General features: G+C 39.2%; 1 protein-coding gene across 2 annotated transcripts in view; it reads left to right on the top strand.

Annotated features, from left to right (window-relative positions):
• Positions 1 to 17,012, top strand: part of LOC136873771 (uncharacterized) — a 461,175-nt gene that overhangs the window by 254,426 nt on the left and 189,737 nt on the right. For both annotated transcript variants that reach the window (XM_068227563.1, XM_068227564.1), the window contains one exon: positions 6,623 to 6,848. In XM_068227563.1, the coding sequence (XP_068083664.1) occupies positions 6,623 to 6,848 (226 nt within the window). The remainder of the gene's footprint in view (positions 1 to 6,622; positions 6,849 to 17,012) is intronic.

Here is a 17,012-nt window from a genome sequence, read left to right as displayed (position 1 = left end):
GTAGATGAGTTACCTATAGCCAAGCCTTTCGATCAGCTGCTCAAAGGCTCTTCTCTTCCTGTTCTTTGTTATCTGTGATGGTTTCATTTTGTCTCCTCCGTCTTGTATATTACTTCTTTGAAACCTCCTTGCTTTCTCTTTTCTTCATTATTACCTAGACAAATGTTCCCTGTCTCCATAGTTTCATTTTCATGTTTGGGTTGGTTTGATGTTTCTTTGATTGGCCTCTGCTTCCTCTTGACGTAGTATTCTGTCTTCTATAGTCCTTTACTTTGCCTTTTTCGTTTAACCATGCTTGTCTTCAGATCTGGCAACTACAGAGCCTCAACATTTCTTATTCTCCTGACATTCTTTTGCTTTCTGGTGCTTCTTTCATTTCATTAAATTATTTTATTTGTATTAATTTTGCTAATTCATGGTGTTAAGTGATTGGTTAATAAATATCCTCTTAAAACAAACTAATAACTTATTTATATATGATTATAAGTAGAAGTCCGTTATAGCGTGATTCCATAACAGCGAAAAATTTACTCGCTATAACGGATTATCATTAAATCCGATTTTTGTATAAAAGTCGGAAAACCCCCCATGCACATAAAAATCGCTGTAAAACGGCAATCAGTTTGTTCAAAACTTGCATTTCCGCAGATGATATCCACACTACGGCTTAACTGTTTGTTATTTTTCGAAATCCCATACTACGTGGAAGTGTGTGTTTAATTTCATTCTGAAAAAAATATATAGTACGGTATTTCTCCGAATCCAAGATGAACCAGAGTATTTCCTTCAAAAAATTTAAATTAGGCTCAAAAACTGCCTTGTAAATTCATATGAATGCCCTGTTGTACAGTAGGCCTACGCATTTTTAGACTATTTTTAGACGCCGAACATTGACTTTCGACATGCCGTATTTCTTTTTTTTTTTTTTTTTGTTGCGGCTGCACAATCATGATTTATTTCCGCGGGTTTAAGGACCATTAACTTAAAATTGGCATCATAATACCGAAGAGAACCCGTTGAAAATTTGCCGGCAATACCTATTTCATGCGTCTCTACAATACGACGATCCATCAGAAAATTATTCTTGTTGTCTATAAAACTGTTACTTTTACTCAGCGTCAGATATAACCGGCTACCGCTACACGCACGTCTCGCTTGTCGGGTGCGGCCAAATTCAACGGCTAGCGATGTATAGGCCTAATCGCGGACGTTGAAAGTCAACGAACGAGTTTATTGCGCCACGGTATGCCCATTCCGCCCTTGCTTTTTTCGTGCACATATCTCACAATTTCATCTTCGACTTTTTTAAAGCGTCCTTGTTGCGGACCACTGAATGCATTTTTTAACAGTACGCATTTTTTTAGCTCTTTGTCTTAACACTAACGCCAAATATTGGCTTTAGTTAGGCCTATGCCGTAGTTTCTTGCGGCTGCACAATTATTCTACATTTCCGAGTGTTTAATAACCGTTAACTTAAAATTGGCATCATAATATCGACTAGAACCCGTTGAAAATTTGCCGGCAATAGGCCTTCCTTTTTCACGTATCTGTACAACACGACTATCCATCACGAAAATATTCCTGTTGTCTCTAAAACTTAATTTTACTAAGCGTCATGTACAATAGACGCGTTATAACTCTGTCACTGAGTAGCCACGGCCTTTCTAAGAATTCGAAGGGTCGCATGTTTTGATGCCATTCTGCAGATTAGAGAAACGTTTTTGTAGAGGCTAATAGAACGCCATTCCCTCTTCACTATTTCCTGAGATCCAGTGTCGTTACACACAGGCACTGTACAACCGGTTGTCGCGGTTAGCGATGTACAATATAGTAAACAGGCGAAAGGCGATCGTTTATTGTCGATGAGTTCTGTGCGCGTGTGAAAAGAAGCAGCGTGGTTACCGCGGTAGTTGCCAGTAGTATCCATTAAGTTAGGTACTGTTCGGCCGCGTATGCAACAACCCTTGAGTTTTCGCATGAGATTCTGAGAAATAAAAAGTATTGGATTCGGAGAAATACGGTATCACTCCGGAAGTTTCTGTTGCAAACACCTCAGTTTTTTTCTTCAAACAGCGTCACCTAACCTAACCCTATATGTATCATGAAAACATTTGAAACGCTTGTAGAGAAATGATAACCTCCTCGCTAAAAATTGACATGTAAATAGCTTTTCCGAAATTTAACTAGACGCGAGAAGATATGAAATATACTCTGAAATCAGTGATGTACTCTGCCATATCTTGAGGTGTATCACATTCTTACTTAATTTCCGTATGTAACATTAAAATTAAGATATCGTATACCGTCAGAAGGGGTGAAGTCGATCAGGTGGGGTGAAGTTGATCGCCAATATATCGTTATGATTTTCGCTACTGCTACCTGGTGGCAAATCTGGAAACATTATGATATATATTCTCTTTGAAAGCCAATGAGTTGCAGAGTATTTTCTATCTGTGGAATGTTCTCTGTGGATAACCGTTCAGTGGCACTGTGGAAAATAAACACATGTATTTTGGCCACCTGTGAATGAAGTCAGACAAAAAGTGTCACAATACCACTTTATAGGCATATAATTCAGTCGTTGTCGGACTGTTAGTTGGTAAGTGAATGTATTGTCATCTGATTTATGTATTTGCAAAGGCTGAAGTTTGTCGTAAGGACGAGTACTGATCTATTAATTGAATTATTGTATTTTGCAGGGTGAAGTCGATCATGCCGCGAACGTACGTAAAGAAGATGGGCAGGGAGGGAAAAAGGAACTACAGTGCAGTATATCTGGAAAATGCCGTTCGGGAAGTGAAGAAAGGAAAGTTGAGCATTCGTAAAGCATCCGAGTGTTACGGTGTGCCTTATACGACGCTAAATGAGTGGGTGAAGGGCAAACGTAAAAACAGTTATGGTGGGCAGCCTGTTCTAAATTCAAAAGACGAAGAATGTTTAGTACATGGATTGATCAAGTGTGGAGAGTGGGGTTTTCCTTTGAAACGACATGATGTGAGAAATGTTGTACAGGGGTATTTGAATCGTTCTGGGCGAGTTGAGAAACGTTTTAAGAACAATAAACCAGGAAGAGACTGGTTCTTAGGCTTTATAAAAAGAAACCAGGAGCTTACTGAAAGATTAGTGCAAAATATCAAGAGGAGTCGTGCTGGAATTAGTGAGGAAGTTATTCATGATTATTTTGATAATCTGGAGGTATACGTTGCAGATATGCCTCCTAGTAACATAATAAACTTTGATGAGACCAACTTTACAGATGACCCAGGCCAAAGTAAAGCACTGGTTAAAAGAGGAGTAAAGCATGCAGAAAAAATCATGGATTCGTCCAAGACAAGTGTTAGTGTCATGATTGCAGCTACAGCTGAAGGTGTTGTTTTGCCACCATATGTGGTATATAAAGCAAAGTATCTCTACCCAACATGGATTGAAAATGGTATTCCTGGCAGTGGGTATAACAGGAACACAAGCGGTTGGTTTGACCTTGAGATATTTGAAGACTGGTTTGAGAAAATTCTGCTCCCGTTTGCTCGCAAGCTGAACGGTAGAAAAGTACTGATTGGAGACAACCCCTCAAGTCATCTTTCTCTCCATGTTATTCAGTTGTGTGAAGAGAACGAAATTGACTTCATTATACTTCCACCAAATACCACCCACATTTGCCAACCACTTGATGTAGCCTTCTTCCACCCACTAAAAGGAGCTTGGAGAAAGTGCTTAGAAGAATGGAAAATGAAAAACAGAGGAATCTTGCCTAAGTGTGAGTTTCCTAAGATGCTGAAGAAGACCTTCGAGGAAGTGGGTGTTCACCTAACATCCAACGTTGTGGCAGGATTCGCAGCATGTGGCATTGTTCCTCTAAATCGAGAAGCTGTCCTTAAGAAACTTCCAAAATCTCCGAGGGAAAATGAAGGATTGGAAAAACGGTGGAGTGACACATTTGTGGACCACTTAAAGGAATTAAGGAAGGAAACCACTGGAAGTACCGAGAAACGCCCAAGGCAAAAACGTCTCAATGTTGCAGCTGGCAAGGGAATAGTAGTTCGTGATCTCGTAGAGTCGGGTGATGATATGCAATCAGGATCATCAAACGACAACCAGTTGCATTCTGATTCAGAGCTATTTGTCGAGGATGATACCGGTAGGTCTAGTGTCATAGATTATGGTGGAACTACTGAAGAAGGTGAAAACTGTAGTTCTTACAAGAGTGGTGAATTTGTATTGGTATCATTTCCGACTGGTAGCAGGAACAGACATTTTATTGGTCAAATAATTCAGATGGCTGAGAGTGACGCTGAAGTCAGCTATTTAAGGAAAAGAGGATCCAAGCAGGTTCATTTTGTATTTCCAGATGTTTCTGATGTAGACAAGACTCCCCTCACGCAAATTGTAACAAAAGTGAAGCCTAAGGGCATCGGTCGTGGACGCTACATTTTCCCAGATATTGACATTTCAAAAATTGAGTGAAAATTCTTCACGATGTAAGATATTTTTATGTATAATGGCTATTTTTTAAATGAAAATACAATGTTCTAACCATAAAATATTCTATTTGTTAATTTACATATATGTTAGGTCCCTGAGGGACACCCTCTAGTATTTTAAAAAAATGAAATCATAGCCTACCATACCTTTGGAGCTATTTTAACTTAAAAATTGATTGGTTTCACCCCAGTACCTGGGTGAAGCCGTTATATGCCTTTTAAAAAGCAGTGATCAGCTTCACCCCACTGGGTGGGGTGAAGCCGATCGACTTTTCAATTAAAATAACTCCAAAAGTACAATAGGCTATGTCTATATTCAGCATTAGATATAATGTCAAAATGCTAAGGATTACATGTATTTTTTTAAAGACAAATTCTTCAATATATTCCCCCTAAAATAAAAGAAAAACTACATTTTTTGATCGACTTCACCCCTTCTGATGGTACTTCAGTCTTTATTTTTAACGAGTTAACAACTGCTATCGGCCACGTTATTTCCGCATTTATTACGAAAACGTGTTATCCTCTTTCATTTCAAATTTTCGTTAGAGAACAGCAGTCGACGGGTATTATTAATCAACTCCAACATCGCATCTGAATGTCAACGAGAGAGCTCGCGAATGCGCAAAGTGAGAAAACTATACCGTAGCGAAGATGATCGATCGCATTTTGTTGCAAACGTTTCAGTTATCTTATTCAAACAGCGTCACCTATCCTAACTTAACCGTACTATATGTATGATGAAAACATACTTCAAGCGCCGATAGAAACCATCTCGCTATAAATTTTCATAATAGTCTTTCCGTAATTTAACCACACGCGACAAAATATAAACTAACCTCTGAAATCAATTAAGCACTCTACCATATCTCGAGGTGTATCCCATTCTTACTTAATTGCAGTATTTAGCCTCAAAATTAAGCGATCGTTGGGCAGCCGTAATTTTTAACGAGTTAACAACCGTTATCGGACACGTTATTTACGCATTATTACGAAAATATGTTCTCTTTCATTTAGAATTTTCTTTACGGAACAGCTGTCGACGGGTATTACTAATCGACTCCGACATCGCCTTCGAATGTCGACGAGAGAACTTGCTAGTGCACATAGCGAGGAAACGATGCCGAAGGTAATCGATCGCATGCAGTACCACCGCTGGGGTGCATAAATATCGGTAACGGAAAAAATCGAGCGCGCTTAATCGCTCGTAATAACAGATGCATCAGTGATAGGGTTCTCGCTGTAACCGAAGGACGATACACATTTTAATATAGAAATGTTGAAGGGACCTAAAAGTCGTCGCTATAACGGAGTGCTCGTTATATACCATACTCGCTATATCGGACTTCTACTTTTATATCTAACAAGTAAAGGCACTGAATTAGTGGTTGAATAGGGTTAGCGATTGGAGAAAGGAATTAAATCATAATTTTTGTATGTTGTTTCCAAAGATGCGTTACATAATATTTCATTTAAAACTATTATCTTGAGAAAGGAAGTTATTTGAGGTGGAAAAAACAAGATATATGAAGAATGTACTTTCATGGAAATATAGTCTTTTACTTCTCCTGAAAAGTTAGAAAATATGACTCTGTTCCGGTCTTCACTCGACTGACTCAGTTAAATAGGGTACACCCTAAACTAGCATTTACAAAGAATTCAAAATAAAAAAAGATAAATTTTTTAATGTTCATTAAGTGACTGTACCCTGAACCACTCTTCAGTTGTGTGAGATCTTATGTTTCTTGTAACACGTGACTTACTTCTATTTTCTAGAAATGTTGCCACTCTTTCAACTATTTTTGTCTAGTACATTAGCTCTCATATTTTTCAATAGTCTGATTATTCTTTGCTTTATTAATTGGAATTTACAATATTATGTCATGGATGGGAGTAAGGCTCGGAAACTAACAAATGTAAATATCATTTTCAAAGCTGTTAAACTATACAGAACACCTACATATGCACTTAGAATATTGTTAATCATTCAAATTACTATCCACACATTCTCCACAGGTTGCATGTCATACATTTTGTGTTCTATCCAGCGTGTTTGGGATCATTTTTTAAATGTTGGGAACAATGTCTGGCATTCTTAATAATATCTTGTTTTAATAATATATTTGTATATTTTGTTTTAGAAAGTCAACTACTATACATCCCATGGTCGGCGACGTGAATATCTTGACGCATTCGAAATTACCATTCATGTGAGGGAGACATATATTTCTGCTGAAGTGTCGTCAATAAGCTTTTCGACAGTGAGGTGCGATTCGCATATCTCATGGTTAGGAGATGAATCGAAGGTGTACTACAGTATCGCAACAAGGAACATGCCACTTGGTAACATCACTGTATACAACGAAGGTAAGAAGCTACATGGATAAAAAAAAAAAAAAAGAAAGAAAATTTAACACTTCCTCTGTAAAATTTAAATGGGCAATTTCAATAGTAGTACTGTAGTTATTATAACTAGTCTGAAGTTCTGAATGTAGGTTGTTGCCCACCATTGACAAACTTTCAGGATCTCTTCCCTTACCACAGAATCTTCACAATAATATAAACGATAACCAACCCAATGTTACTAAACAATTCCAAAGACATGCTACATGTTTACTCATAATTCAGTCATGATTCTAGTCTTTGAGAACATTGATAATTGTCTGTTGTACCTGTTGTTGACGGAATAATAATAATAATAATAATAATAATAATAATAATAATAATAATAATAATAATAATAATAATAATAATAATTCCCTTGGGCAATGTATGGCTAATTGTGGGATTTAATTAAATTTGATATAGATGTTGATTCCCATAGGGAACCTGAAATATTTGTCCTGAATGAGTAAATTTATAATACCAATATAGTTCGTCCGTTATCAGACATTATACATTTTCCAGCTAACTCATTCCTGGTTGCCAGCGTTTTGCCCCAGTGTTCTACGTTGGACTCATCAGTTGGTAAATAGCACATCTACCAAGACGCATGTGTAGGGCATACCGTGGAGGCCTTGCTTGCTTGATAAGTTTTCATTCCCCACCCTGGAGGGGTGGGGCAGGCCACATAGAGGGTTATCTCCTCCCTCAGGCCAAGAGATGCGGGCGGGTTGCGGAGGTGTGTAGGAAGGGGGAGTTGGGTAAAGGATGTGAGAAATGAAGGAGATGGAAGGGGAATTTATGGCTATTGGGCTAAGTTTTATTGAATTTCATGATTGATTACAATATGGTTTAGACAAAGATAGGTAATTAAATATATAGAAGTAGATAAATACATTCAACATCCGACTTGTTGGCTGAAAGGTCAATGTACTGGCCTTCGGTTCAGAGGGTCCCGGGTTCGATTCCTGGCCGGGCCGGGGATTTTAATCGCTTCTGATTAATTCTTCTAGCTCGGGGACTGGGTGTATGTGTCCGTCCCAACACTCTCCTCATCTTATTCAGACAACACACCACACTACCAACTACCACAGAAACACACATTTGTAATTACATCCCTCCATGTAGGGTTGGTGTCTGGAAGGGTATCCGGACATAAAACAGGGCTAAATCCACGTGTGTGACATAGTTCGCACCTGGAACTCCACAGGTGTGGGAAAAAGTGATAGGAAAAGTAGAAGGAAGAAGATAAATACATTCAATATGAGTACATTACTTCAGGTGTAACTTTTTGTCTCTTTTTCTATTTTTCCTTATAATACTATGCCTGATATACATGAAAAATATTAGGTTATGAATACATTTAGGTTATGAATACATATACAGTATAGGTAATTGTGTGGTTCTGATTGCACTTACACCCCTATTTTATTCTTGATTTGGTTCTACTTAGTGCATGGCAATGTAACATGGAAACATATGATGTTACTGGATATACGTACGAGTCTGAAAGTACCATGTAAAGGGTTATACAAGAGTTTCTAAAGGTGTAAAGTTGAAATGTGTATTGTAACTGTGGCGGGGATTACATGACATATGGTGAACAAAATAATAAAAAACCTTAAACTTCATGAAATTTGAACACCTTTAAATTGTATAAACCACACGCCAGATTTTTACTCCAGAATCTGCATTGAGAAATACACCAGTTTGACCAACATGACAACTATAAGAAAGGACATTGGAAGCAGGTGGGAAACCCTACAAGGTCCATGAGATAGTATGCGTTGCAGTTAAAAAGAAGTTGACGGTTATCACTTGAGCTCTTAATTTTACTAAGTAAATAAACGGAAAATGGCGTTACAAAACAAAAGTCAACAAACAAATAAAATAAAGTTAACATAGCAAATAAACAATTTTAAGATATGAATTGTGCCAATAGTATGAGATTCACACCAATGAACCTTTTTTAGCAATCTAAAGATAAACAATAATAAACTAAAATCATCATAAAGTAGTTTTGTAAAAGTTGTTGCGGTTGATGTCAACTGAAGATTACATTTAAGAAAAGTAAGAACTGACATGATATACTTTACCAAAGGGCATCCCCTTATAACAAATGAAATTAAAGAAAAGATACAGATTAACATTACACCACATCCAGAATGAAACAATAAAAGGAAACTAGAAAGAACACAATGAAAATTCAATTACAAGATGAAAGTTGGCAGCGATTTCAGATAAGTGCATTACATTTTGAAACTAAAAAAGGGAAGCAAGAAGACTCGACACAGAGGCATAATTACCTGTGTCCATACCAAAAACACCTCTAGTATGGAACAGAGGATAATTTAGCATAAATCGAGCTCGATAGCTGCAGTCGCTTAAGTGCGGCCAGTACCCAGTATTCGGGAGATAGTGGTTTCGAACCCCAATATCAGCAGCCCTGAAGATGGTTTACCATGGTTTCCCATTTTCACACCAGGCAAATGCCGGGGCTGTACCTTAATTAAGGCCACGGCCGCTTCCTTCCAATTCCTAGGCCTTCCTATCCCATTGTCGCCATAAGACCTATCTGTGTCAGTGCGATGCAAAGCAAATAGAAAAAAAAAAAGCATAAATCGAGGGAAGCTGAATTACCACGGGATGCAATCCCGGGGGTGGAAATTAAAATTTAGGTATATATTAATTACACAGTTCACAAAACCAAAGAAAAGGGGACTTGCCTCCAAAACAAAAGGATAAATAACTAGTTGGCAAAGCAAGTCATTTCGACGAACAGTTTGGCAAATATGGTACAGAGGGTAGACTCCGGTGCACTAAGTAGATAATACCAATATAAATAGTCCGTTATTGGACATTATATATTTTCCAGCTAACTCATTCCTGGTTGCCAGCGTTTCGCCCCCGTGTGCTAGGTTGGGCTCATCAGCTGGTACTTAGCACACCCACCAAGACGCTGGCTAGTGCATACCGTGGAGGCCACTGCGTAGGCTACTTAGAGTCACCGGCAGTGCCAGTGCACTATGAGAGACTTTGTCTCTTTACCAAAAAATTGATGCCTGCTTGGCCATCAGACGATATAGATGTTGATTCCCATAGGGAACCTGAAATACATGCCAAACCCCTCCCCTACATATCTAACGCGATGTATGTAAATAAATGCCCATATCGGGAGAAGTGGGGTGTGGACCCCGATTAGGGAAGGCAGAAAGACAGCCCTGAACTGAAGATGGCCCTCGTTATTAATGAACAAGGATGATTATCCAAGACTACTATAAATGAAACGCTGAATAAACGTAAGGACAGGGTTTATTAATAAAGTAGATTTGAATCAAGAAGCATGGAAAAGAAGCCAATTGTACTAGACAAACCAATAAATAAAACATGAACATACCTTCTCAAGCATACCTCTCGACATCGTGGAGTGAGCTCAACATAATTAATAATGAAACACTAAAAATATATTATTACCAGCTCACTGATTCAGTAACAACCTCGTTACAATTAGCATTCCAATCAAATTGCCGTGCACACGGTAATATAAGCAGTATCCTTTTTACGAGATTATATTATTCACACCACATATCTTTCCCTTTGCTATCCACGCAACAACAATAGAAGCCTCTCACTCACAAAAGAATGTCAGCCCACACGTCCAGAGAGATCAACATAAAAATGCAAGAAAATAAAGGAAGGTATCAACAAGATGTTGAGTGCAGCATCTCTGGTCCAGAGATATTAAACAACAGAGGATTACAGGCATGCGCAATGATTAGTAAATAAGTGTATAGACATGGCCGACAGGTGGCTAGGTCGAACCCAAGGTAAGGACATGGCCAAATAAACAACAAAGCTGTACCAAGAAAAGAAAATAAGGTACAGAAACAAGATCAAAAAATAAAAATTTAAAGAAACTAATCGATAGCCCATCTTTCACTTCGTTCAGACACCAGCATTCATTCGAAGCGTTCACACGAGGTGCCAATACACATCGCATGACTCTCTGTAACACAGTCCCAGGTCTCGCATATTCAACAAGTAGCGTGCTCTATGGGAGCACAATGTAAATGTATATGTATTTTTATATAATCAGGGAAAACAGGCAGGATCACGTACCAAAGCCCATCAAGCTCGAGTTTCGTAGGACCCAAATGAAACTTTTAGTCGATACGAAAGTCATGGCTTCATAGATGAAGAAGTACAACAAAATGAAGTGAACCAAAAATGCGATGAGTCGGAGACCAAACTTCCAGATGAACAGTAATCATGATAACAAGCACAGGCACTCATACAGGTCATTACACGCACCGAAGTACAAAGACGCACATCGACCAGTTATCAAGAATTGTAAAAAGAAAGTTTACAAACATCGTAATAATAAAGTAACAACTAAAAGCACATACCTGATATATCCATACTTAACTTACGATATGAATGTAGTAAAGGCTCTTTTAAATAAGTTAAAAATCCACCTAAAACAGAGAAAGGCGATTCCGGACCGCCTGGGCTCCATTGTTAAAATATCTCGAGCAAGCAAGACAAAGATATGAGTCAAAAGATAAAACATAGTTGTCTCGTAAAAGAAATGATCGTCAATACACATCATGCAGAGTGCTGCGCTCTGTAGCGCATCATTAGAAATACATAAGTTTTTCCTTGAACTGAGGTCGACACAACTCATTTGCATAGTAAAACATTGCATTTGAGCAACATGCTAATGGAGAATGGTTCAAATATTTGTCCCGAATGAATAAATTTATAATACCAATATAAATAGTCCGTTATTGGACATTATAAATTTTCCAGCTAACTCATTCCTGGTTGCCAGCGTTTCACCCCCGTGTGCTAGGTTGGGGTCATCAGTTGGTACCTAGCACACCCACCAAGACGCTGGCTAGTGCATACCGTGGAGGCCACTGCGTAGGCTACTTGGAGTCTCCGGCAGTGCCAATGCATTATGAGAGACTTCGTCTCTTTACCAAAAAATTGATGCCTGCTTGGCCATCAGATGATATAGATGTTGATTCCCATATGGAACCTGGCCTCCACTGTATGCACTAGCCAGCGTCTTGGTGGGTGTGCTAGGTACCAACTGATGAGCACAACCTAGCACACGGGAGCAAAACGCTGGCAACCAGGAATGAGTTAGCTGGAAAATTTATAATGTCCAATAACGGACTATTTATATTGGTATTATAAATTTACTCATTTGGGACAAATATTTCAGGTTCCCTATGGGAATCAACATCTATATCATCTGATGGCCAAGCAGGCATCAGTGTTTTGGTAAAGAGACGAAGTCTCTCATAGTGCATTGGCACCACCGGTGACTCCAAGTAGCCTACCCAGTGGCCTCCAAGGTATGCACTAGCCAGCGTCTTGGTGGGTGTGCTAGGTACCAACTGATGAGTCCAACCTAGCACGCGGGAGAGAAACACTGGCAACCAGGAATGAGTTAGCTGGAAAATTTATAATGTCCAATAATGGACTATTTATATTGGTATTATAAATTTATTCATTCGGGACAAATACTGTATTTCAGGTTCCGTATGGGAATCGACATCTATATCATCGCACTAAGTAGATTTTACATTTTAAAGTTAAAGTTCAAAAACAGAAATAGAGCTTACTCCCAGAGGCTGCTATTCCCATCATGGGATATATGATGAGCACGTCTGCTCCTGAAGCTGGCCAGCAGAGAAAGACGCGGACAGTTTGCATCGCTCTCACGAGGAGCCCGAAGCCGGAAATCGTGCAATCACGAGTCGACCAAGGTGATTACGGAATTTCCCCCGACTTCCATATTCACTAATTAAAAACTTTATTATACTGACCAATAAGAATACATTTCATTACCTTAGCAATGTTCTCGATGTTTCGATCACAACAGACGCAATTTTACTTTGCTAAAATGCCACGCAGCGGTACATGCTGCCTCAAAATTTACGTATACATATCTTGAATTTTAATAATATTAATTACATTATACAACACCAAAAATAATTTTACACTTGGTTAATTTTGCAGTTCAAAAGGTCCAAATCTCAATAAACATTAGTTACACCGTTATTTAAATTACAAAACTTAATAACAAAATTAATTTTGTAGAGTTCCTGAAGGATCTTCATTTTAAATAGTCTATTACTGTTCGTGTTTTCGTAACACATAATTAAATAACACCAGATATTTTACACATAATTTCTTCAAGTTACATAAACAATTTTCTTCTTCACTAGTCCAAATAATAAAACAAGAAAAAACAATATATCGAGAGTTCCCATTTCCAAAATTAAGTAAGGTATTACATAATTCTTGCAATGTTTGACTATAGTTCCAAATCTTCAATATTAATAGTAACCATTTACATGTATTTAAACCGGGATGTGTTGTGAGGAAATGTAAATTAAGCGTCTGATTTGCCGCAGCCTGGAGATGGTTGAGAACTACTGATCTATGGTATGGGAGGATAATGAGTAATGAAATTGTTACATATCTGATCAGATCTTCAATTGTAGGATGGGGTAATAGTGAACGAGTTGGTGTGGTTGGTGGGTCGATAGTACGAACGGGGTTATTAATTCAGGGTGCTTTGGGAGAGGTGCGGGACAGCCTTTACGTCGGCGAGAATAAACTGCATGGTTGCCACTGCAGGTGTTACGCCAGGGGGATGGGGGTTGAAGGGTGTTGAGGCACTTGTTGGTGAAGTGATGTTGGGTGCAACGACCCCAGATGGGATGATCTGCTTTGCACTGGGCGGTTGTGTGTTGAAAATGGATACATTTTTCACATCTGTGAGACTGTGGAGGTGGAGCGCTGGACAGCTTGACCTTGTGATGATAACAATGGATTAAGGCACCACTGGCATGTAGTCTGTCCATGTCGGCCGGTGTTGGCAGGAGGATCCGCACCATGAATGTTGGCCCCGCCGCATTCCTGATGCAGAAGGCCGTTTGAGCTGGTATTCCCTTTGCATTGAGCTCGGCGACAATAGTTTCTTCTGGGGGTGAAGGATCCACACCACGGATGACACAGCGTAACTGGGGTGGTGGAGGTGGGGGTTGAATGTGTGGTGATGAAAGGGGTTGAAGAGAGGCGTTTGATCCGAAGAGGTTGCTCCAATGTGGGTGGCGAGTTGATTAGTTGCAGTGTCTCCGTTGATTTGGATGATTATTCCTTTTGATGCCTTCCAGAAATCGGCGACGTCTTCTCGGCGCAGGTTGTAGTGGAGAAGCGCAGAGTAAATGGCTTGGAGTGACTGAAGTTTAACGTAGCCACACAGATGCACACGAGATGCTGTCAGTTGGTAAATTATTTTTATTTACATACATTCAAAAATTCACACATTCTCTCTCTCTCTCTCTCTCTCTCTCTCTCTCTCTCAACAAAGCCACCATTATTAAAAACAGCTGCCAACACTTCAATATGGAGGTTACAACTTTGAAACACAGTTGAAAACAGATGACTGCGTGTTTCAATATGGAGACTGCAAATATTGCCTGTCAGCCCGGGATACATACTTGCTACACCATAACTCTACTAAACAAGAACAAACTCTTACCGTCAAGATACCTTATATATGTGCCTGGCCAGGCTTCTAGAAAGTTATGTTACAAAATATATCTTTGTGGAAATTCTAAAGTGTGTAATACACAGTTTACAATGGATGGAATATTCTCAATCTGTCTCGTCACCTATTACCATTCTGGAAGTTACAGTGTGTTTCACAATTATGGATTACAATTTATATATACATGTATGAATAAATAATAATATTAATTTACAGGTATTTACATTAATTGAACTGATATAAATGTTTATATACAGTGCCTGTTTCATGAAATAACCTCAGAAACAGCTGAATCATATCGCATGTACACATGATGTAATAATAATATTAATACCAAACGGATGTAAAATTTCACAGCTCCCGGAGATAGTGGATTCAAACCCCACTGTCGGCAGCCTTGAAGATGGTTTTCCGTGGTTTCCCATTTTTACACCAGGCAAATGCTGGGGCTGTACCTTAATTAAGGCCACGGACGCTTCCTTCCCATTCCTAGCCTTTTCCTGTCCCATCGTCACCATAAGACCTATCTGTGTCCGTGCGACGGAAAGCAACTAAAAAAAACTTCACAGCTATACGTACAATAATAATAATTGTAAAATAATAATGAATTAGTCGAGCTCGATATCTGCATTAGTTACCCATGGGTGAGAGAATACTGTTTTCAAGTTATACCTGTTATCGCACTTCTGTTATCGCACTTCCGTCAAGTTCTGGGGGAAGGATTGGAGAAGTGAAATGCATGGGTTCCAGAGGGGTCGGCTGGAGAAAATGAAGGTGGGTGACGGGTCGTCTAGTGCCGGAAATGGAGGAATATTCGAGCCGGGAGCTGGTGGTGGTAGTGATGGTGGTGGCGGTAGTAGTGGTAGACGGCGGAGAGTGCTGTACTCCGGTATCCATGGGAGTAGATGTTTCGTCTGCTGTGGCCGTATAAGGTGCTGGTGCTGGTGCTGAATCCATTGCCAGGCGACGTGGTACTCGTTCCTCTCTGTGGGTTGGTCGAGTGACCCTTCTTGCAGATGGTGCTTGTGAGGTATAGGGATGATGAGCTGATGTCACTAGTAGAAAGCGGGCTTCGTAATTCGGAGCTGCATGGCTGGACATCAGTGCTGTGTGAAAAGCAACAGCAGCAGTGTCTGTGGCAAATTGTCCGAAGGTGGCAATGGAGGTAGTGGTGGTGCTTGTAGTAGTAGTAGCAGGAAAATATGGCGTGTATGGGTACATGGTTGTTGACTCAAGACCCAAGAGAGATGCAAAGAATGCTGGAAAATACAGATCGACACTGGAATACAAGCTGATCCACCTGCAGTGTGATGAAGCTGAAAAGCACCTCCCGAGGTGAGACCTCACTGATTTGCGTTTGTCCACCTGGCGAGTCCACAATTTTCAAGAGGCAATAAAACTCCGTGGCTGCTTGAAGTGTTGCAAACAGTCAGACGGCAAAGGATGTGCGTAGAGGCCACTGTGTAGGCTACTTGGAACCACCGGCAGTGCCAAGGCACTATGAGAGAATTTGTCTCATTACCAAAAATTGATGTCTGCCTGGCCATCAGATAATATAGATGTTGATTCTCATAGCGAACCTGAAATATTTGTCCTGAATGAGTAAATTTATAATACCAATATACTGTAGTTGGTCCGTAATTGGCCATTATAAATTTTCCAGCTAACTCATTCCTGGTAGCCAGTGTTTCGCCCCAGTGTGCTAAATTAGGCTCATCAGTTGGTAAATAGCACACCTACCAAGACGCATGGCTGAATTTCAAGTAGAGGAATTGGAACAATTAGCAGCGAAGGTTGGGTTGAAAATTTCTTTTGAGAAAACAGAAATGATGCCATTTTTACACGTTCACACTTCACAAAGTATGTCAAATAATACTCGGAAAATAAAGGTTGTAGATAAATTTAAATATCTTGGTGCAATTATAACTTGGAATGCTAATGAAAAAGCATCCATAGATAGTAGAACTTAAAAAATGAGAAGAGCACAAGAAACTGCCTGGCTGTGTTACAAGAAACAGTCTCCTTCGATTAATGCTAAATTTCAACATTATTTCTCCATCGTTGAGCCAGAAGCAACATGTGCAAGTGAAACATTATTTAAACTGAATACCCAAACAACAACAGACAAACTGCAGAAAGTTGATAGAAGAATTCTTCGGACAGTTATTAATAAAAAACACCATATTGATGGCCAGTGGAGACATTTACCAAATTCGGTACTTTACAAGGAAAGTGAATCGATCATTGGCACGATGCGAAAATAGACAATTGCATTCTTTGGACACTTATATGGCTTACTAAATACTAGTCTTCTGAAACAATTTTTTATTTCTTTTGAAATAGTAAAAAAAAACCATATTGTTTAAAGAAATACAAATGGATTTAGATGAATTGAAAATTATTGAAGATCAAATTGAAAACAGAGAAGAGAAAAGGATTCTAAACAAGTACACAAGACTATCACTGAAAATATCGCAGTGTAAGCAGTATGTTATATCTGCAGAAGAATGGGCTGCAAGATCATTTAGAATGAAGAAGTTTTGGGAAAGGAACAAGTTGTCAAGTGTCAAAAGCTGAAC

The sequence above is a fragment of the Anabrus simplex genome, chromosome 5, assembly GCF_040414725.1.
Source record: "Anabrus simplex isolate iqAnaSimp1 chromosome 5, ASM4041472v1, whole genome shotgun sequence".
NCBI lineage: Eukaryota > Metazoa > Arthropoda > Insecta > Orthoptera > Tettigoniidae > Anabrus > Anabrus simplex.
Note: the sequence above shows the minus strand (reverse complement) of the source record. Positions and strands in the feature narration are given on the sequence as shown.